Source organism: Haemorhous mexicanus, chromosome 1, assembly GCF_027477595.1.
Source record: "Haemorhous mexicanus isolate bHaeMex1 chromosome 1, bHaeMex1.pri, whole genome shotgun sequence".
NCBI lineage: Eukaryota > Metazoa > Chordata > Aves > Passeriformes > Fringillidae > Haemorhous > Haemorhous mexicanus.
The window spans coordinates 31477926-31501647 of record NC_082341.1 but is presented as its reverse complement, the minus strand read 5'-3'; the positions used below and the strand labels follow the sequence as shown (position 1 = coordinate 31501647).

The 23722-nt window shown below is 42.2% G+C and overlaps 1 protein-coding gene and 1 long non-coding RNA gene across 4 annotated transcripts in view; one reads left to right on the top strand and one right to left on the bottom strand.

Moving 5' to 3' along the window:
• SP4 (Sp4 transcription factor) overlaps nucleotides 1-5594 on the bottom strand; it is a 27785-nt gene extending 22191 nt beyond the window's left edge. Inside the window, exons 1-3 of the mRNA XM_059844531.1 lie at nucleotides 5236-5594; nucleotides 4460-4560; nucleotides 2411-3959 (exon numbers count right to left, since the gene is read on the bottom strand). Of these exons, the coding sequence (XP_059700514.1) occupies nucleotides 2411-3959; nucleotides 4460-4560; nucleotides 5236-5242 (1657 nt within the window). The 5' untranslated portion in view covers nucleotides 5243-5594. The remainder of the gene's footprint in view (nucleotides 1-2410; nucleotides 3960-4459; nucleotides 4561-5235) is intronic.
• LOC132326422 (uncharacterized) lies at nucleotides 4890-23722 on the top strand. 3 transcript variants are annotated; one of them, XR_009486236.1, is made up of 4 exons: nucleotides 4890-5101; nucleotides 10075-10166; nucleotides 10546-20187; nucleotides 21158-23722. It is a non-coding gene; the product is annotated as an uncharacterized LOC132326422 (long non-coding RNA). The 3 variants fall into 3 exon arrangements; XR_009486230.1 differs by having other exon boundaries at nucleotides 10524-20187; XR_009486238.1 differs by lacking the exon at nucleotides 10075-10166.

Genomic DNA, 23722 nt, shown 5'->3' with positions numbered 1-23722 from the left:
GTACCTTATTGACAAAGGAAAGGAAAAAATGTCAGAATACTTATAGGGGTGGAGCACATTTTCTATAGAAAGGCTGACAGAAATGGGGTTGTTCAGTCTGAAGAAAAGAAGGCTCTGGGGAGACCTTATAGCACCTTCCAACACCTAAAGGGGCTACAAGAGACTTGAAGAGGAACTTTCTACAAGGGCATGTAGTGATAGGACAATGGGGAATGGCCTTAATATGAAAGAAGCTAGGTGTAGATTCGACATAAGAAAAAGAGTTTTTTTACAATGAGGGTGGCAAAATACTGGAACAGATTGCTTAGGGAGGTAGTGGATGCCCCATCCCTGGAAACATTCAAAGCCAAGTTGGATGGAGCTCTGAGCAACCTGATCTAGTTGAAGATGTCCCTGATCATTGCAGAGGGATTGAACTACATGACCTTTAAAGGTCCCTTTCAATCCAAACTATTCTATGCTACTATGATTCACTGCAGCCAAAAAATTATGGAAACAGATGTAAGGCCTACCAGGAGCAGGGCGTGAGACAGTGGGCACACTGAGGAGGAATTCAGTGGTCACAAAATGCAGTCTAGTTAGCATACAAACACTGTATGACTAAGGCTTGGCTTGTCCAGGACCTTACCTGTGATTCATTGCCCTTTTTCCATCCTCAAATTACCAATCTCAATCCCTTTACTTTCCAAAAGATGTCATATGCAAGCACAGGTAGGGTCAATATAACCAACAAAGATGATATTCAGAATCTCTTGCTCTAATACCTGCTAGTGTGTACTGAATAGTAGTACACCATTAGTAAGCAGAGAAAAAAACCTACATGCAGAAAGGTTTTTCCAGAACCCCCAAATCTAGGCTGTTCCCAAAGCAGGCTTCCTATGGAGTCCCCTACCAAAGTAGAGACTTCTGTCTAAGAAAACCATCAACCAGCACCTTCCTATCAAGAAAAAAGTGTTCCAAAGTAAATAGGACTGCAGGTGCTCAGCTACAGCTAACCAAACTTCTCTTTGAACCATTAGAGCTAAACACAAGGTCAAGATTTTAATTCTAATTACCCAGATTAATGCTTGTGTGACACTCCTTAAACAAGCCAGGTTTAGTGCCATCTAACTCAGCTCTTAGTACTTCAACATGCCATTCCATGCTGAGAAGCACCATAGCAGACAAAATTCTCCTAACAGCAAATTTCTTACTACTAAACTATGTTAGTAGTTATGTCTCCTCAAAAACATTTCAATCAAAAAGAACAATTTTTTGACCAGTTAAACCCTTTTTCATCTTAGCATATGATTAGAAAAACCAAACCATTTAAGAGTCAATATGATTCTAATATTTGCTTATGCAGACTTGACAGCAGTTAAACATGATGTGCTTTTTCTAACAATTTCATAGTAAAATCTGTGCCTATAGTCAGGCTGTTGTTGGGAAGAGTTTATTGTAACTACTATAATAGAAGACTTTTACTTATATGACATAAACCCAAGTTTAGATAAGTAGTTATCAAGCTAACAAAGATAACTCCTGCCTAAATCAAGTTTTATCTAAAACATTAAAAGTCAGCAAATTTTACATAAAGAGATGTCCTCGGGGGACACTGCAGACACCTTGCACAGAGTTTATTGTAAAACTAAGTTCAGTTATCTAGCCTAGAACCTTAATAGCTCCTTTCCCAACTATTAGACCAGCATAACCAAACAGATATTTCATAGCACATATCAAAAGTTCAACAGCAAGTACTGAACTACAGTCACCAGCTCGCTTTATCTTTTGATTTTAAAGCAACCCACAGAAACTATGTGCAAGCACACCTTATTCCACTCAATCTCTTTGCAGAACTCAAACTTTTAGGGAACAACTTTATGAGCTAGTGCAGAATGCAATGAGTAGTTCCATATGAATGCATGCCAGGACACAAAGTATCCCAACTCACACATTGTCACTTCTCATTCTACATCCTCAAAAGAAGATTAAGAATACCACCTGGTTGGAAAAAGCTATTTTGTGCTGGCTTTTAAACATACCAAAGCTCTATCATGTTCACTTCTGGAGCCCACAAGTTTTTAGTAAGACAGAGGACAGAAATATTTAAGTATAGTTTATCAAATACAAACAGTTCCATTTCAACTGACACCATGGTTAATATTAATTCAATGTATAGTAAAAATGTCAGCTATTTTAAAATCTGAATTTTAGTGATAAGTGTGAGATATTTCCTCACAGTTAAGGGTTTAATGTTCATTACAGAAAATTCTGAAGAAAGAGTGCTAATCTAAAATCATCTGGTAGTCTTGTAATAATAAAAAAAAAAAACAAACCAACAAATCAAAGTCACAAACAACCACCACAAATAAAACAAAACAAAACAATCATACAAACAAGCAAAACTCCAAAACTTTGTCAAACCACTCACCCGCAACGCTGGTAATGGTAACAGGAACTCCTTGAACTTGAACACCTGCAGCACTCAGGTTGGCAACACTTACTGTTTGAAGATTAGGTACTGAAGCAAGCTGGGCAGCATTCAGAGTGATGGGGGTACCAGCAACAGCCACCGGAGCAATCTGGGCAATGGTTGTGCCACCACTTGAAGACACAGGAGTAATGGTTAGTTGTTGGGGTAACCCAGCATTTTGAACTTGCAGATTTGAAAGGCTTTGCAGATTCTGAACCTGCACAGTTTGCCAGCTGATCTGTCCTGATGGTGTTAAAGTTGGAGCCCTGATGAGCACCTGAGTTGGGCTCACTGCCTGCAGCTGAACATTCTGCAAAGGCTGCTGCTGGATGGTCTGTATAGTCTGCCCTGACTGGAGCTGAAATGACTGTGGAGGAATAGCCTGAATAATCTGCTGTTGAGGCTGCTGGATCTGTATTTGCTGCAGAATAGGCTGACCTACAATCTGGACCTGTTGAAGGGAACCTGACTGATCCTGGACGTTCTGTAGTCCATTGGACTGAAGCTGACTGGAGCTCTGGGCTTCGGAGTCTGTAGCAGTTGTTTGAGGTTCTTCAGTCGCCTGCTCTGAACTGCTGCCAGCTGTGCTTGTATATTGGCCTGTTTCTGCAGAGCTTACCAGTGTGTCACTGCTCGTCAGAGATGTTGAGGCAGTGGTTGTAGCAGTGGAAGATGAGGAAGGAGACTCTGGCATGGTACTACCAGAGGCAGAAGTGACAGGTGTAGATGCCAGCTGATTTCCATTGGAAACTCCACTCTCAGTAGACTGGCCAACTTGCCCTGAACTTCCTCCAGTGGCAACGTTGTTAATCACAGGCAAAGCCAGAGTTACCCCACCAATGTTTATAGGTAGCGTTGTTACAACTTGTGCCTGAGTACCAGGAATAGTTTGCAGTTGCAGTGGTATGGAAACACCGGGCCTAATTTGGACTGGAACGGTCTGATTTGCTAGGTTTTGAGCAATAACATTTCCTGAAGCTGTCCTGTTTGCAGTTGTGAGGATAGCTTGATTATTCCCTGCAGGAATAAGCTGAATTTGACCCTGTATGTCTTGTAGACCAGTAGTGTTGGATGGATTGATTTGACCTTCCGTTGTCTGAATCTGTGGAATCACTTGGTACTGGACACTACCGCTTGGATTCTGTACTTGAATGACTTGGAATTGTCCAGGGGTCGTTGTAGAAGAATTGCCTGATTTGGTTTTTGAAGGAGATGTACTTCCATTGTTACTGCTGGAGGGACTTGCTGCACTTGAAGCAACAGAAGATCCTTGCTGAGCAACATTATTTTCTTTTGAAGCAGAAGGAGCAGCGGCAACAAGCTGCCAAGCATTTCCAGCTAGCTGAGTTGTAACCAATTCCAACTGCTGTGGCTGATTCTGAAGCTGCACCAAACCTTGATTTGGGTCTATAATAATCTGCTGCTGTCCAGTTCCTTGATTCTCACCAGGAGTTCCTATTTTGCTGCAAGTGGCTGCTAGCAAAGCGAGAGGCGAAGGCTGAGAATCCTATCCATAAAAAGAGAAAACAGAAAGGATTCAGGACAAGAGTGCAAGTATGAAGCATCAAAAGTCAGCATTAACGTTTGCACAGGAAGCCAAAAAAAAAAAACCCAACAAGGTGCTTCTGCACAGAGACCAATGATACAGCTCTGAATAAGGAAGTATGAATTGCTGTTAATAATCTTTAAACATAGTGCTCTTAAAAGTCTTTAATTATCAACGATTGTGTGACAGCCAAGACCTCAACTGCATCATCAATTCAGTCTTTTTTCCCCCCTCAAAATAAAGAAAAAAAATTAAAAATGCTTCTATTACGTGGAAACCAGCTGATCGCTGCAAAATGCAACCAAACAAACATGTCCAGGCAGTAAAAACACTGCACCCAACCAACTGCGCTTCATCCAACCCAAAGAAAGATGCCCTGAGCAGGAAATGCTGTTAGCTGAACATTTCATTTTAAATGCTAATAGTTTGGGCACTTCCCTATTCGGGTGTGTGTTCTTTACCTGTGAGCCTCCAGTTTTCCCTTTTTTATTATTATTGTTGTTATTCTCAGCCTCGGGAGATTTCTCTCCCTCTGTGGGCATAGTTTCCTCCTTCTTTTGATCTGAAAAAATATCAAGTGTAACAGGTTAATTATTCACCTTCACTTATACAATAACAAAACCTACGAGCATATCCTTTTCGGTTCCCAGCTTGCCGCTTTTGCCTCTTCATAAAAACAACAGTACAAATCATTATTACAAAAGAACGAGTCCTAAGAAACGTGGTTTGAAACCCAACCCATGGGGGCTGGAGAGTTAACACCCAGAAAGGGGAGGTTTGGTTTCCTCTCCCAGAGACAGCAGGAAAAAAACCACCCACAACCCTCCTCCTCCTCCTGCCCCCTAAAGCATCGGCGGCCACTCAGTGGCCGTCGATGCTTTAGGGGGCAGGAGGAGGGTTGTGCATGGGAGGGAAAGAGGGAGGAAAAGAGGAATGAAGGAGGGAAGGATGTGCACAGGAGGGAGGGTTAGCGAAGAAAGGGGGAATGGAGGAGGGAGGTACGGAGGAGGCAAGCCGGAGGGGCAGGCAGGATAGGAGGAGAAGAAAGGGGGCATAAGAGGAAGCAGCACGGATGGGCGGAGGGGCAGCGAGAGAAGACCGGGGTAAGAAGGGGGAGAACAGAGGGAAGAAAAGGGGGAACCCGGGAGGGCGGGATAGAGGGGGGATGAAGGGTGGAGGGAGGAGCAGTGGGAGGGAGGGGTGTGCACAGGAGGGAGAGAGGGAGGGGGTTACATACCGCTCATCCCGCATTAATGCCCCGCTGAGGCGCCGCTCTAGGGGGGAGGAGAAGGAGGAGGAGGAGGCGGAGGGTGGGGTGGGGGTAGCGGGGAGAAGGCCGGTCGCAGCCGGAGCTGGGAGGAGCGGGACGGCCTATTTTTCCACGAATGGCCGCCGCTGGGCTGTGGCGTAGCTGCCTCTCTCTCCGCCCGCCGCTGCCGCCGGCCTCAGCCCGCCGCCTTGAGTGACAGCTGGGGCCCGGGGTGGGAGGCGCGGGGGCGGGGCCCGCCGGGGCCCCAACGACGCCCACTGAGCAGGAAACCGAGCCCAGCCGCCGGCCCCTCGGTCGCCCCGCTCCGCCTCAGCCCGGCTCCCCACGCCGCAGGCACAGGGGGCGGGCCGGAGGCGGGCCACGGCCCAGGGCCCTCGGCCTCCGCCGCCTCCTCCTCCTCCTCCTCCTCCTCCTCCCGGCCCTCTGCCCGTCCGCGCGGCGCGGAGGGGGCGTGGCCGCTGAGGCGCGCGCGCTCCGCGGGGGCGTGCGGCAGGCCCCGGCTTCCGCGCTCGCGCCGCTCGCTTGACAGCGCCGGGCGGAGGGGCGGGCGGGGGGCGGAACCTCGGGCGGGGCGGGGCGGGTCCCGGCCGAGCCCTCAGCCCCAGGTCCCGCCGCGGCTCGGGCCGATGATGGACGGAGCGCGCGCCCGGTCGCCAGCGAATCCGGCGAGGGGGCGGGCGGGGCCGCGCGCGGCCGCCGGCCAACCCGGTGGCGCCCGCCCTCCTGGCCCTCTTGTAACTGACAGCGCGCGGGAAGCCCCCGAGCTGCCGCTTGCCCTGAGGCGCGGCCCCCGCGCCCTCCTCCCCGGCTGCGCAGGGAGCGGGGAGGAGACGCCCCTGCGGCTTCCACACGGCAGCCAGGGCCTGTTCTCTCGGCCGCCTCTGTGCTCCTTTGTAACAGCCTCCCGCGCCAGCCCTCTGCCTGCGGGCGGGGGAAGGGCGGCTCGGGGATTGCGTCCACACCTGCTGCGTGGAGGCGGGAACTGCTTTCTCTCTCGCCATTGGCTCGGCCGCAGCGGTGGTCTCACCCGGCACGCCGGGATATGTAGTTCTCGGCTGGCGGCGGCGACGAGCGCGCATGCGTGGCGGCGGTGGGCGGCAGGTGCCTCAGGCGCGGTTCGGGGCGGGTCAGCCCTGAGGCGTCAGTGCTCAGCCTCGCTGTAGATTCACAAAGCGGGAGGCACTCCCCTGCGCGCTGTGCTGGACTAGGCTGGTTGTTGCTGGATTAAAACCAGATGAATTACCGTGGTGCTGTTGTTTTCCCTCGAAGCTTGTGCCGCTGTTCCCTGCGGCTTCGGCCCCCCTCAGCCTGGCTGGTTTGGAGCCATAGCTGGGCAAGCCGAAGCTGGTCGTGGCAGCTATGGTAGATCTACAATAACCATCTCCATGGCAAAGCCTGTTAGCCTTACTCAGATTTGGAAAAAAAAAATTGGTACACCGGTGCAAATTTTGTCAGTTAAAATTTTCTGTACTATATGCCCGAGTTGTTTGGCAAGTGCAAAATCACCAGCCAAATGAATGATTAGTGGCACAGAGCACCTCTCCTACAGGGGAAAGCTGAGAGATTTGGGTTTTTTCAGCCTGGAAAGGAGGAGGCTTAAGGGTTAACATTTTTGCAACCTTCCTGTACCTAAAGGGAGCCTACAAGAAAGATGGAGAGACACTCTTTGCAAGAACTATTTGTAGGACACCAGAGTACGGTTTCAGTCTGAGAGTAGGTTTAGATTAGGTACTAGGAAAAAAATCTTTACTGTGGAGGGGATGGGACACTGGAAATGGTTTCCCAGAGGAGTTGTGGATGCTCCATCCCTCGAAGTGTTCAAGGCTAGGCTGGATGGAGTTCTTAGCAACTTGGCCTAGTGGAATGAGTCTCACATGGCAGAAGGGTTGGAACTAGATGATCTTTAAGTTCCCTCCCTATGCAGGCCATTCTATAATTCTAGGATAAGTCAAAGATGAAGGTACCAAAAGCTCTTTACCAGCTGTTCAACAATTTCATCCTTCAAAGGGAAGAGGCTACCCTCCCCTCAATCCCTACTCCAGGCCTCCAACAAACCCTTTGGAAGAGAGGAAATGTAGAAATACCATTTTAGAGTAAGAAAGTGATAGACATAAGCATGATGCAGGCTGTTTCCAGACATTGTACAGACAGAAAAAACAGGTCACAAGTAGAAGATCACAGGACAGAATAGTCTAGGTTGGAGGGAACCCACAAGGATCATCGAATCCAACTCAAGTGTTACATTGTCATAGCTGTGAATGAATGATGTTTGTCCCTACTATGAACATAACATAGCTATGATCTGAATCTCTGCTCTTTTAGGTTGTATTGTAGTGGTGAGACACCAGAACAGACCAACTGTTGGGCCAAAGGAACTTCCTTCACAGGCAGTTCTTGGGAAGTTAGGATGTGCATATACCAGGCTGCTCTGGGAGTATTTGATTCCATCTCAGTGCAGGGTTAGACAGAGTAATTTTCTGAACTCTATCACAATTCTGTAGTTCTAAAGGTTTCTATTTTCTAAAGAGACAATTTTCTTGCGTGTCAGTCACTGTGGTGTGGTTTTATCCTCAGAGCATTGCTCCATACTTTTGAAAGGCTTACCCACTGTAGTAGTGAAAATTAAAAACTATGTTCCTGAAATTGACCCATTTCCTAACAATGTACCAAAGAAAAGTACACCAAAAAGGTATCACATATAACTAGTTAAGATTGCTTCTTCTGGAGTTCAGAAAATTTTTTACTGTGAAAATGTACTTTCACTTCTCGCTCCCCCAAACTGTCCAGCCCAGTTATTGTGAACTGGGATTCTAAGGACATCCCACTATTGTGCTTTCAAATAACATAATTAAAATTTCATTCTTTCATCTATAAATTTCCCAAAACTGCTTGAATTCCTGCTCTATCTTCGTTGCAATTTTTCTTTTTGTTTCACAGCAACAACAGTTGGGAAGGGATCATGACCCTACAAATGCTGAATTATTTGTGTTCAGACAACAAGGGTAGTAGATCACAGTTTATAGCTCAGCCAAATCCCAGTGCCTCCTAGTCAGTACCAGGGAGCAGCAAGACTAGGGCTTCCTCCTTAAAGAGTCCACTGCCAAGGCAGGGCAGTGCCCTCCTGGTCAGGGCACCACCCTTCACATCCAAGCAGCTTTGAGGTAGTGACAGGACCTGCTGGTGATCCAGTGGTGATCAGAGGAGCAGGAGACTGGGCCATCTCCAGCACAGGGCCAGGGCTGAGCTCCCTGAGAGCTCCAGCCCCTGGGCAGTGTGTGGCAGTGTATGGTCAGGCTGTTCAGAGCATCAGAGCTTTTGCATGCACTCAGCTCCAGGAAGCAGAGTATGGGGCACCTCCTGAAGGAAGGGATATATGAAGAACAGGAAAATGTGCTATGTGCTATCAAGGTCACTTTTTTTTTTTTTTTTTTGGTGAGAAAGGGAGGTTTTAAGTCCTATGTAATCTACTAAACTTTCACTGGATTTCCATCTGAAACTGTAGGTACAGTGCTTTTGAAAAATTGGCTCTAGGGTGCAAAGTGTAAAATCTCTCTCAACTCAGCAAGTGATTGAAGTGACAGATAAAAGATGGTGGTGGTGGTGTAGGTGGTTTCAGTAGGGGCACCACGATTTTCATTTTTTATTTTTACCATCCATAGTTACTCCTATACCACCTACTCTTTCCCAAATTCCAAATGTCACTCTTCCTCAAATTCTTTCTGCCAGCGTAAGCTTTCTGAGTCTGCCCCTTTCAGCATTGTTCCCACGTGAACCAGTACCTTCCCTTTGCACCCTGACATGCTTGTTCTCTGTGGGCTTTGATTGAAGTCAGCAGTAGTCACCTGTTGAGTTATATGAAAGAAAGATCAGGTCTGAGGATGTATATCCTGTTGGCACAGGAGTTCCAACTGCTAATGGGGATCTCTGAGAGTAAAACATCAAGAAACAGGAAAAAATAAGCAAAAGGCTTTCATTACCGCTTTCTTTCAGGCTCAGAACTTTAGAAGTGTGTTGTCACCCAGGAAAAGAGCACAACATGGAAATGTGTGGGTGAGCAGAGACCCACTGAAATATGAGGTTCCTGGCAAGATGTAGCTCAGGCATAGTATCACATGAGGGTGGCTGGTTTGCACAACAGCCCAAACTAAGAAAATCCACTTAATGCTTAATCTTTATTGCTTTGTGTTTCTCACAGTGTGTATATATTTTAACAACAAAGAGCTTAGCTCCATGGTTTTGATACTTTAATTATCTTTTCCCTCTATCCATATGTGCAGTTTTCTGTCTCTCTTGATTGTCAGTTCTTCTATGTTTTTTCTTAATATTTTCATTTTCTTTATTTCTTCCAACTTTCTTTTTTCTGTGTGAATTAAATTCTCTGGGTCTTGCTTTTCCCATTATTTTTTGCTACTTTCTTTCCTTGTTCTAATAGCCACCCATTTCTCCACCTCAAAAATATTCTCTCCCCCCAAATTCCCACCTGTATGTTGCATTCTTTTTTTTTTTTTCTTCACCCCTCCCCCCCCCCCCCCCTTTTTAAACTCTCAAACTCTCTTCTTTATCACTTCTGGATTGCTCTTTAAGCTGACTTTAGCATTCATTGATATTTCATCCAACACACTGACTGATATTTTTGAACCTATTTAGGCATGACTCTCTAAAGCACGGTGGGGCTTGTAATACTGAACAGAACAACATCAAATATCTTTACAAAGGGGGAAAAAAAAAAGAGGGGGCGTGAAGGGGGAGGGAAAGACAGCTGTCTGCGTGCTCCAGTTTCATTGGTTCCCCTCTCTACTCTGCCAGCCCTTACATAGGTTGTGTTTGGACAGAGAGACATGAGAGGCTGGCAGCTGCTAACAGCAGAGACAGTAATGACATGGTGGCTTCACAAAACTGTAAGTCCAGTTGCAGGGGAGCTTGTATTAGATTAAAAATGTGGTAGCCCTTAGACAGAAGGTGCTGAACTACTATAAGACCACACTGTTTGACTGAAGCTGGGGGTGGTGGTGAGAATATGTATATAAACATATGAATGAGTAATTTTTGTCTGTCAGGATTGTGTGAGACCAAGTATCAGATAACCATATTTCTGAGTGAAGCTTATTTGCCAGCCCAAAGGCTCTTTTGCTAGTTCTTTCATGTTCCCTTTGTGCTCTTGGTGCTGCTTTGCCATGGAACTCAAATGTTTCCCAAGAAATATATGCAGGTTTGGGTGCCTATTTACTCTTCTGCTTCTGGTGGTTTTGTTGTAGACTGTCTCAACTCCATCAACAGTATCTTTGAAGAATTTGGTGATGGCGTAGCCTTCCTGATCAGACAGAGCCTGGACCAGAGCCACAGTGGAAATCGTGTACTTGGCAAGCAAGCCCCTTCGGCATTGTTCCACATGATCCCAAGTGAACCAAGCAAGAGTTATTTGACCTACTTGGATTCTGTGGAAAATATCTATTGACAACACCAGGGGAACTTGAGCAATGATTTCTTTTGTAGCATCCTCTCATTGCAAATGCATCAGCCTGGGGAACCTCAGACAGCCCAGGACTGGATTAGGAATCCTGCCTTCAGGAGGACAAGTAGCAAAAATGAATTCTTCAGTTCTGAATGCCATGGCCCTAACTCCTCCAGGTCTGAAACACAAAGCTTCCCTTCCTTGTACTGCATTCAATTGTATCTGCTTCTTACTCACCTGATGTTCTCCTAAGATTTTCTGATGTCATTACTGTGTTGCAGTTACTATGAGAAAGCAGGTATGTCTCAGGCACTGAATCAAATACTTATTCTGGACAGGATTTATGTGGTTCTAGACAGGGCCCATGCACTCTGCACCCTGCTACTGTATCAGCTCTGACTATTGGACGACATTGTATCAGACACTGTGAAAGCGAGCTTTTTAGCTTAGAAAGGGAAAGTGAAATCTACCTGACATTACTCAAGACATCAGACTTTGTTTCTTGTCACAGTAACAGGTGACAGCTGCAATCCAGGATTTCAGCATATCCAATGACCCAGCGTGGAAATTGACTTCAGGACATTCACTGAGGATCTTCCCCTACCAGGTCAAAAATGTGTTTTTCCAACACCCAGGATCATGTCATCCAGCACAGAGATAATCTGCATACCTTAAGGGAGTGATAATTGTCTTCTGTATTCTTTTCTATGCCCAACCTATCACAAGTTTGAAAACTAAAATCAAGTCTTGCTTGAAGTATGTTTGAACTCAGGGAGTTACTTGATTCTACTTGTCATTGCTATGAAGTATTTTTGGCTTCTCTCCTCCTGTCCTAAGCTTCTGTCTAGTATAAGTCTCTGCAGACATCTTGCCTTCTTCTTTCTCCCAAGCCAGAGAGCCCCTGTTGGCTAAGTGTATGACATACCCTACCATCATCAATCCTAGATTAAGTAGGGAAGGAAAAACCTTGAGATGTAATTCCTTCTGATGAGGAGATAAATACTCCTAAATATGTAAAAAAAAAAAAAAAAAAAAAAAAAAAAAGAAAAAGTGGGAAAGCTACGTGTAGAATAAAGTCTGACAGAAAATCAAGAACTTTTCTTTGAGGTAGACAAGTACACATAGCCAGTGACCACTTCAAAGTAATTAAATCAGTGACTGAAAAGGCTTTAGTGAAGATTACCAATGGATGAGCTCATGAGCTTGACTGTCAGGATGCAGGCACATTCCTTGGTGGCCCTGATGGGTCAGTCTGTTGATCTCAGTGTGCTGGGAGTTTGAGGGATCATAGTCCTCTTGTGTCAGTGTGGCCAGGAGAGAGCCACAGGAGGTGCAGATACCACACACCTCATGTATTACCTAACCCTAGCTGCATTCCTTGGTTGTTACAAAATCTTGCAACACAGTGACTCCTTCCTTTTGATCTAGAGCCTGGAGATTTGACCTCTTGGATGTGGTTAACCCCAGACAGCAATAAGTAACACTCAGTGACTCTCCCACTGCCTCCTGGCTCCGATGTGATGGGGAGGAGAAACATCTGGGTTTACATAAGAACAGTTTAATAAGTCAAATAAAACATAAAACACTAAACATCAAACATAAAATAATAATAATAATAATAATAATAGTAATAGTAATAATGAAAATATCAGCAACAAAGAGAGAGAGAAATAAAAATAAAACCCAAGAAAGATAAATGATTCACAATACAATTGCTCATCACCTGTTGACCAACATTCAGTCCAAGCCTGCGCAGCAATTGCCTCCTCCTGTCAACTCCACTCATTTATGTACTGGGCATGGTATTCTGTGGTATGGAATATAACTGTGTCTAGTTTGGGTCAGCTGTCCTGGCTATGATCCTTTCTGGCTGCTTGTGTACCTGTTCACTAGCAAAGCTTGGGAAACTGGAAAGTCCTTGATTTAGAGTAATTATTTCTCAGCAACACTTAAAACATCAACGTGTTATCAATATTATTCTTATACTAAATGCAAACCCTACAGTATTGTACCACCTACTAGGAAAAATAAAATCTCAGCAGCAGCCAGGATAGCGGAGAGAATGTTTTCCCCATCAGTGACCCCATCAGATACAACTGAGGATGTATCCAAGTCTACTACCACTTCCTATCAAAATGGTTGTTTTAATTTCCTAAATAGCCTCACTTGCTATTGACTTTCCAGTCCCAAAATGCTGACAGGGCACTGAGATAGGGGAACTCTACTTTGGGTCTCTTCATGACTAGTTATTTCCTCTACTTGCTCAACAACATGCTTACACACTAGTCCTCTCACCAAAAAGGGCTGAACTTCTTTTCATTAATATTGTACTTCTCATTCTAGAAATCTCTTTTTGCTGCTGATCTGCCCCACCTGCATTTGCAGGGCTCTTCTCATAGAGCCTGATGTGATGCTCAAAAGGATCTTGTCTTTGTCATCATTGACAATATATGACAACAGAGAAAGTTGTGTCTGATGTAACCAACTTTGCAGTCTCATTTTATGTGGCCCATTGTGTGCAGGAAACTCTTCTGGCTCAGGAAGTCTGCCTGCATCTGTGCTGCCACCGAAAGAGCTGCTGCTCTGCCCACATACATGTTTTTTGCTCAGTTCATCTTCCAAAAATGGAGACACTGTGATGGCAGGTGTGGTTATAGGTCCAGGGCCTTTTATATTAGTTGTTTAAAGTTGTTCAGCTTAAACAGTTCAAAGACAGAATCACAGAATATGCTGCATTAGAAGGGACCCATCAGGATCATTGAGTCCAACTCATGGACTCATGACCTCTCTTTCCTATTCCTTGCAGTGAAACCAGGCTGGCAGTTTACAAAATACCAGAGGATGGGAAAGTGGGATGAAGTTCAACCAGGATACTAGTTAACATGCCTGTAATAAGTGTAGACATAAACAGGATGCCCTATGTTTTGTGTTTTTTGCAGTTTGTAATCCAAATTTTGAATGTGGTACCTGTGACCCAGTTCTGCACAGGTCTTGTACTAATAAATGTAGATGAAAGCTGCATGAGGGGCATGTGTCGGTTCTTGTTTGAGAAAAATCAATGAATATACCTGGAATTTCAAGCCTGCAGATACAGCAGATGGAGGGGGAAATGGGAGAATTTTTCCTCATTGAACTCTAATGAAAAAGAATACAGATGAAACAAGCACATTCCATAGTCTTAAATATATTTTCTAACCTTGACTCTTCAATAGGATACAGTTTTATTTTCATGAAATTTCTGAGGAGTGAGAATGGAGAACATAAGCCATAGACTCAATTTTTGCTTAGCTCCAAGTCTCAGTGCATTTTATTGTAGAAGAATAACCCTTGCAAAAGAATTTCACTGACAAGGATCCAGACAGAAGTAAACTTGTATTAATAGATAATTTCAAGTACCCAGGATTAATGGCTCAAATACTACTGAAGGATGTAGCTAAGAGTAGCAAATTCTTGTTACCACAGAGGACTGCTTTAAGCAGTAGGTGGCTTTGCTGGTGTGCAAGAGATTTAGTTCTAAGTAACAAATGAGATCTGATTTAAGAAGTAATTATAGCAGACTCTATCTGTCACAGTAGCTGCAAGATAGTGAAGATTAGTGTAGTAATCTTAACTGTAAAATGGCTGTCCACAGGCATAAAACCATGAAATCAAAGGCAAAGTATTTTAGAAAATAAAATCCTTAAAATCAGCCTGGTAAATATTTAACTACACTGTAGCATAATGATTGAAAGAACAAACATACTGCATTATATAGTTTATTTAAGTAATAAATAAGCCTATAAAGGTTAAAAGCAGCCCCCCATGATGTCAGGGGGAAGCATCGAGAACAGTGTCATCTTAATTATGTAGCTGATAGATGTGTCAGAGAAGTTCTGTGAGGAAATGTAAAATTCAAGTGATCAGAAAGAGGATAAATATTTGGAATCAAAGACCTGCAGCCATCAAGAGATGCATTAAGCTGTCTTGAGAGAATGAATCAAAGTCAGCAAGAGCTCTAACCTCTGCAGATGTTGCCATTTAAAACTAGCAGAACACCAGGGCATGAATTTCTGAAAGGCAAGTCACTGGCAGAAACTCTCATGAAAATATTTAGTACTAAAAAAAATTGCTAATTCAAGTTACAACTTTCTGTTTCTTTGAGACTGTAATAAAAGTAGCAAGAATAAAAATCCAGCAGGATCCACTTATTTGCCTCTTCCTCAAAAGAATGGAGAAACTCTGAGGAGTATTTTTCTAACCTCTTCTTAGAAAGTTGAATGGTGGAGATTATACCTCAACATTTTGGTGACCTATTTCTGTCTGTAGCTATCCATAGAGTCAGAAGGTTTTCCTGTTTTATCCTAAACCTTTCCAGCTGTGATTAAAGCCAGCAAGGTTCTGCCATGCCTTCAGTGTCATGAAGCACAACCATGAAGAGGGATCCCTGATTCTCAGAATTTTCTACATATTGGAATGTAGAGATATCACCTCCATACCTGCCATCAGCCTTTATTTTCTAGAGCAAATATTACCTCTCCCTTTTTCAATAATTTTCCTTATTTTAAACCATTTTAAAGTACTCTTCTTTATGTACTATTGTATTAGACTACTCCAAACAGAGTCTTCTGAAAGCTGAGTTGAGAAAAACAATTACTAATTCTGCCTTACATATGACATATATATTAGAATGTTCCAGGATGAGTTTTTCTATTTTTTTCCGTCAGTGTGGTAACATTGATTCTATTCAGAATATGGTTTATTGTAACAGCCTGGTCTCTTTCTACAGAGCTGTTAGTATTCTCAATTTTGTATTTATGCATTTGATTTTCTTCTAGCTTCAGTATAGTACCTGGTCCTTGTAATTATTGTGTTTCATCTTATTGATTACAGACCACTTCTCCCATTTTTCAAAGTTGTTTTGAATTCCAATCTTTCGGCTTCCTTGCACCCCTTTTCTTTGGCATTTTTTGAGTGCGCTCTCCATTCCATCAACCAAGTCTTAAGTGAAAATTTTGTGTTGGATCAGATTTTGGCCAGACCCTAGCAGAATTCTATATTATATATCCTTTCTATTTGAAAACAAAATATGAATAAGTCTAGGAGTATCTTCTGCAAGCAATTATGCACATATTGTGCGCAGCAAGTTAGCCCAGAACAAAATGTTTCTGTACCCTGTTAATGAGAACGTCAAGTAAGGTAGTGCCCAAAGATTCCCATAAATCAATACACATCTCTTCTACTGCCTTTTTTGCTATGAAGAAGATAACTGTTAAAAGAAGAAAACACAGCAGTTTATCAAACTTTTTTTTGCAACAAATCTTTCCTGCCTGTTTGTTTTTCACTGACCCTCCAGGTGCTTAAAAAGTGTCAATTTAATAATTTATTAAATTATTGTTCTTGATGTTGAAATGATGTTTACTGCTGATTTTTCCTTTCTGAAGATGATATTTTATTCTCCCCTATTCAGGCTACCTGTTGTTCAAGAATTCTTGAAAGCAGTGATGGCAATGCAGTGTTATAAATGTTTTAATTCTAGGACCATTTCACAGAAAATATCTGAAGTAAATATTTAGATACAGTGTGAACATAAAAATTGTGTCACTGCTCTCGATATTAATATTTGACACTTGCTTCAAAAGGGGAAATTTATGTAAACACTTTAAAAGACAAAATTTGCAAGACAGAAAATAAAGTAAAACAACTTTTCAGAAGAAAAGTGGTATAACTACTTAACTACTTTATTATTATTCTTTGTAGCTTTAAGAGACTTTTCCTTATAAATATTGCTAAAGCTTATTAGAAGAAGCTAGTTAGATACTTACTAATTTTCTCTATCCAAACTGCATTATAATAAATTACTGGTTGCCAAATTGCTTCTTTGAAATAAGTCAGTGGCAAAAAGAATTAAAACATGAACAAAAGAATAGAGGTAGTAAGACATAGAAATATTGAAATATACTGTATTTACACACAACTGGCCATGTTTATCCCCTTACCCCTCAATTTCCCCACTCTTACTCCTCCCCAAATCACCTGAACATCTCCCTTTTCCTGCCTCTGGATCCTCCCCTAAACATTATGTAGTAAATCCTGCATAACTTGACAATGCTTTTCTCCTGTATTGAATGATGTATCCTACTCCTAGGCAGCACCTTTGCTTGATCTGAAAGGGGATCTAGAGAGCTGCTTTCTTGCAGCACCTTGTCATGCTGTCTTTTCCACCTGGATACTGGGTCCCTGCTAGGACAGTCCAGGGAGGGGCCTGCATAAAGTGTTTGTTTCTTGGTGGTCCTTGGTTCAGGTTGTGCTGTGGCCAGCAGGACCAGGGCAATGATTTTCCCCTTGTACTCGGCACCGGTGAGGCCACACCTGGAACCCTGTGTTCAGTTTTGGGCCCCTCACTACAAGAAAGACGCAGGGGTGCTAGAGAGTGTCCAAGAAGGGCAATGGAGCTGGGGAAGGGTCTGGAGTGCATGTCCTATGTGGGAGCTGGGGTTGTTTATCCTGGAGAAAGCGAGGCTCAGGAACCTTACTGCTCTCTACAGCTGCCTGAGAGGAGGCTGTAGCCAGGTGGAGTTCAGCCTCTTTTCCAAGCTAATCTGAGACAGGACATGAAGAAAAGGCATCAAGTTGCACCAGGGAAGGTTTGGATTGAATATGAAGAAAAATATCTTTGCTGAAAAGGTTTCCAGGACTTTAAACAGGCTGCCCAAGGAAGTAGTGGATCACCATCTGTGGATGTATTTAAAAGGTGTGTAGATGGGACACTTAAGGACATGGTTTAGTGGTGGACTTGTCAGTGTTGGATTAAAAATTGAGCTCAGTGATTTTACAGGTCTTTTCCAATGTAAATGATTCTTTGATTGTATGCATCTAAGTTCCTGTCTGCTACTCTGCCTTCCCTGTATTCCTCTGGACTTGAGGAGATTGGTCCTCAGTGATCTGATGGCTTCTGTGATGGGTCTGAGTGTAGCCCAACAGGGCATAATATAAGTTCCCCATAATTCCACTGTCTCTCTGAGCATCCTTGTGGTGTGCAGGTGGGGTTTATCATACAACTGAATAGCTCTTCTGCCACAGATAGAACTCCAGATAATTATAAGAAGGAAAAACCAACAAAAACCCAAAGCACCCCTCTTCCACCAAATAATTGTCACCTTTCAATTGTAAATGATTTTTGTTAGTGAAATTTGGACCCCTCTGGAGGAAGGCACCCATTTGCTGCTGGTCTTGTAAGTACACGTATTTGATGCTATGAGTTGTGGGAGGTGATTACTGGAATCTGTTCCTTCTTCATTTATAAGGAAAAAATATCAGAAAAACAGTGAAGAAAATGTGCCATTTTACATTGATCATACTATTATGGTTTCTTTAGTGTTTTCTTTTTTCCTTGTTTTTTATGATGATGGAAATATAAATGATTTCTTTTTTGTAAAGTGCTTCATGTAGATTGCCAAGACTCACTTCCAAAGAGTTGAATGTCACATTCTAAATCATAACAAAATTCTTCTCTTTTCATCAAGCTTCAGTTATTATGGGAGTTAATAAAAGGGAGTTGCTTTTGGATACTGCTTGGTACTACGTGGTGCTCAAAGAAGCTGTTGCTAAGAAATTTTAGAGTTTGAGTTTTCCTTCTTAACAGAAGAATATGGCCATGAACAGCTCTCCATCTGCTTTAGAAGAACACCTTCATTTATATCTGTATGTTTAAATTAATATGTATATTTAAATTAATATTTTAGAGCACAGACAAAGTTGCCTTGCATGAAAGACAGCTTTCCTAGGCAGTGAATTTACTGTACGTTGAAATAAACAGCTCACGGAAGTGGAAAGAACCAATATGATATCATGCAGCCTGCTCACGTTAGTCTTCACATGAAGAACTACTAAAGAGTTGTAATGTCAGAGTTATGTCTCTTGTAACAGTGGATAAACAATTCTGCACTGGCTAGATGCCTTCTGCTGCTCTCAAAGCTGAACAGGAAATCTAATTCATCTCATGTGGTTTCCTGATGAAATATATACTGGCAATGACAAACGTATGAGCACCGCTAAATTCAGTTGCTAGATAGTGAAAGATATCTTCTGGCTTTTCGTGTTTTTGCTTTTTTTTCCTAAAATGAAACTTTAAACTTGCCAAACAAATGACTAAAGGTCAACATAAAACATAATATGGAAATTGCTTCTCTCTTTACTTACCTGAAAAATAACAACTAAAACATAATTAAGAGAGAGAGAGAAAGAGATTCCTGGATTAATGTGTATATTTTACATATTAAAAAATGGAAGATATTCTCACTGAAGTAACATCTGTCCTGAAGCTTCACAAGGGCACCTCACAGCTCTCGAGTAAGCTCTGCATTGGTGCTTAACTGAGATGACTAAAGAGCATGAATGAAGTGCCAAACTCTTTGGGTACCATTAAGTCTCCCTCTTTGGGAAGGTATGCATTCAATCACTAGGGAGAGAGAACAGCCAGACAGTGGCTGCTGAAACCACACAGTTTCAGGTGAAATATTTGGCTATGAACAGCTAAACTATTTTGTCAGTTTGGCAATAAATTTTATTCTAAGTACAATTCCCTGGTCCACATCCAAATGCTGACACTAGCTATTTTTCTTGGTTGAAACAGAGTGAGAAGGGAAACAACTGGGATGACCAAAGTTAAACCTGACACCTTCTGTTTCATGTGATCAGTAAATATTTTGTGCAAAGTTCTTGCAGTCTCTGTGCAAAACTGAGATAGATGGCACAGCAAAGCAGGTAGCAGCTCTAGAAGCAAAAAACTGGCACGCTGGAGCTTATTCCAGTTTGATCCCTTCTGCTATTCTGTATCAGAGGACATATTGTAGATTCTTTATTTTCTACTTTTATCTAAAAAATTATTTTTGTTTTGACAGAGTTTGTAATCTCCCATTTTTAGTTACAGAAAGAATCCAGAAACATTTAACATCTGTGCTTTCTCTCAGTTTGGTTGTTCTTAACAATGCTTGTCTCAGAAAAGCCATGATCTTTCAAATCATAGTGGTCTATACTGATCTCACTGGTCATTGCAGCACTAGCCATTAGAAAACACAATTCTACACTAACTAATTAAAGTCTTCTGGGTTTGGCATTTAGTTTTGTGTGCTGATTCACAGCAATGTACTTCCTTGTGCTGGGTTCATATGCAGCTGTGTGGCTTCACTACTGCCTTTAGCCAATTTGAGAAGGTGCTCTTCCCAAAAGAATGATTCTTCTTGCCCAGATGTGCATCACCACTGATTTCCTTGTGGTTGTACAGGTGTGGCCATGCAGCAACTTGGAGAAACTCCCTTAACCCAGCTGGAAAGTCCAGCCACACAAAAGATATTTTCTCAGCTAAGCTGTTTCAGCTGACTGTGGTGATGAAGCAGCACACCCCCAATACAAAGGGAAGGTGAGAAGATGTGGCCAGGCACAAGCTAGAATTGCACCCTTTCAGCAGCAGTGGAGATCAGCTACAAGAGGTGTGACACCTTTCCTTCACTCTGGGGTTAGCAGAACACCTCTACACCTATTCACTTTGTTTTCATGAGGCCTCTTCTTCTTTCTCTCCTTTGTAAGAGGCTCAGCAATGCTGTGAGGCTGTGCTTGCATCATAGCTGGAAAGAGAGGCATGATGTTTGGACTCCTGAGCTGCCTTTGCTGGCAGCATGGCCCACATGAACACCTTATAGCTGTTACTTAGCTCAGGTTTCAAGCCCAGACTCCACAATTATCCACACTGGTTTTCAGCCTCAACGTCTGTATAGGGACAAGCTGACTGATGTACTAGGAAGGAAAACCTAAGTAGGAAATGCAATCAGGAGAAATTAGTCTGACCTTAGGACACATGGGGCAGAGTTAGCTTAAGTTATAAGTGACTTCACTTATAATAAGTGAACAAATAAGCCCAGAATGAGGAATGTCTCACAAGGACTCAGCATGAGACATGGTATATGAGCAGCATCAGGACATGTGGTGGCCTCACAGCAATTTTAAAGCATATAATTAAAGTTTCATAGAATATATGGGTGAGCCTAAAAATAAGCAGGAAGGATGAAACAGTTACCATTCTCAAAGCACTTGTGAAAGTAGATCCCCTGTCTATCATGTTGCTGATGCAGATATTTACAAAGAGAGGCTAATGCTGCTTTAACTGGTGCAAAACATTAACATCCTCTGGAGAGCTACTATGGCCTGTGAGACAGATTGTATTAGTATCCTCTTTGGCCTTGCTCCTAGACATTTCTCTTAAGCCAAAAGCTGAACCGAATGATCAGGCCCTTCCATTTCACTGGGTTTACAAGTGTCACAGTACTCTATAATTTAGAGAAGCTCCTTGGCTGGACATTCAATATTCTTAAAGAATTTCAGGTCTAAACTATGTCAGATTTTTTTTTAAATTATTTTTTATTATAGGTATTTTTAACCTTTTTTTTTTTTTTTTAAATAAAGGTTCTTGATCATCCCAGTCACAAGTTAATGACTATTGGTGCCACTTCTGCTATTTGGCTTCTGGGGAGAGGATGTTTATGTCAATAGCTGTCTAGCTGTGCCATAGTTTGGGAAGAACCTGTTGGTGTTAGCCCAAGTGATCTTCTAATTTCAGCAGAAGAAGACCCAAATATCTGAAGAATGTGCCTGGGATGTGACTCTTCAGCAAACACAAAATGCACTCCAGAAAAGAAGCACTGAAAGTATCACTTTTGTATGAATGAACCTGCCCTACCTACTTGAGCTTTTTAGCCTATATGTGAAGGAATGCAAGAGTTAGCAGTGACTGTAAATGATCTCAGTGCCCAAGAAAGCCTTACTCCTCATGCCCTTACTCCCTTCCTTCCCGATCCACGTGTTCTTGTCTCCTCAAGCACCCATCCTTCCTTGTTCAGGTTATAACAGGCTTTGTTGTGAATTGACATGACCCACAGCTGGCTGACAGTGGTTCCCCAAAAGACCTCATTAGCTGTGGAGCTGGCATAGTGCAAGCGTCAGGAGTGAGTGGTCAGTGCTGGGGCAGAAAGGAAGGGCAGGTAGTAGTGTGTGCATCAGCTGTGGAGGGGTCTTGAGTCAGCTTCCTAGAGATGTGGAGCCACCCCTCAAAGATGAACAGTCTGTCTGGCAACCAATGACAGTGAAAATGCTAACTAATAAGGTTCTATAAACTCTGGTTAACAGTGTTGCTAAAATTACTAATGAAGGCAAAAACTGGTAAGTAATGCTCTTCAAGCTTGTCTTTGCTGCAGGTATACCACTGATAATGGAGTAATATGCAGCTGAAACTTAATTGGAACACTAAGGAAAGCTTGAGCTATTTATGGTATTTAATAATTTAATAGTACAAAGTGCACTGATTGTAGTAGTATTCATTTTTCTGTTTCATTTAATTATTATTTCTATTTCTTAATTAATAATGCAAGAGTGTATTTTTGTGTAGCACTTTTTTTGTGTGCAGTTCCCATTTTGCACCAGTATTTAATCAAGATCTTCCTTCTGTTTGTAAAAAATGAGTACATTCTGGTATACACACATTCTGAAAATTTGCTTGTGTCTGTAATCTGTGAGATCCCTGCAAGGCTCATAAAGAGGATCTTATCACTAAATGTTTACTCCAGGATGTGTAAGAGCCCTCTAATTTTTACATTGTTATGTTTACAACTGTCAGGTAAAACCAGGAGTTTTATTTCTCCTGATGTAGCTGGGATATCAAAGCGCAGAGATGCTCAAGTCTGTAACTCAAAAAGGTTATTTAAGATCACAGATCCCACTAGATGACTTGCCTAGAGTGCTAAGAAAAGCTTTTGTGTAACAAGCACTGAACTTATGTCTACCAAATCCAAGAGGATCTTCCTTACTACTGGACTTCACTGTCTCACTAAGATTGCAGTAAAGAGTTCTTTAAAGCTGGGTTTAGAGTATTTTGTTGAGTGGGAAGAAAGATTTTCTTCTAGGGCAAGTTTTGAATGTAGGTCACAGGAGGGCAGAAAGGATATAGAATATCTGCTGATGCACATGATGGCTTTTACGGGCAAGGAAAATGAAACCTGTAATGTTTTGGAGGAAAAAAAACAACTTTATCCATGACATGAAAAACAAGCTTAAATTAAGGAATACTGGGTTATACTGAAGCCCTAAGGGACTGAAGTCAGTAGAGAATAGTCATCCCACTGGAAAAATAAAGGAGGTACTCCATAGATTAACTTAGCATTGCTCTAGAACAAGATGTTGTTGCTTAGAAAGCCATTGTGCTGACAGCCTGTGCACCTACTAAGAATGTATAGCATGGAAAAAAGTATAAAATAATAAATTTTAATTGTATGTCTTAAATGTGAAGAAATAAGAATGCTGCATTTGTGTAATGGGCTTGGTTTTGTGTATTGATGCTAAATTACTTCTCAGTGTTTAAGATCATTTATGAATATAATCATGTGTCTAAATTTTGTACCTCTATTTTATATGAAGTAATTTTGGTTGAGATATTATTAGTGGACCTTCTTGCAATTTTTATGGCTAAGAAAGCAAATTTTAAATTTAAGTGCATAAAATGAGGAGCAAGCATTTCCTAAAGAACTTGCCCTGACATAAAGAAATTCTTGGAGGGACCTCTAATCTCCTATGCTTGATATGGGAGACCAGCCTAAAGGAAGAAAAGAAGGTTAATTCTCAACAGGTGGCATAGACAGAATATACTTTGTTATGACCTGCCTTGTTCTGGAAGTTTGAAGTATCATTGGTAACAGAACTGGACTTTAGGTCTGTGCATGACCTAGTCAGATAGTCTTACTTTCCAGAATACAGTTTCACTCAATGAACTTTTTATATTTTCATACTGTAGTATTTGAATTTTAATTTTGTTTTAATTTTTATGACATTTTATTAATAAAACTGATATTATGAAATGCATTGTATATAGAAAAATGAGTATTCAAATGTTGTCATTTTACCAGTTCCATGAGTAATGTATTTTCTATTCACAATATTTTCTTCTATAGTCTATATAAATGTGCTTTTTATATGTTTTAT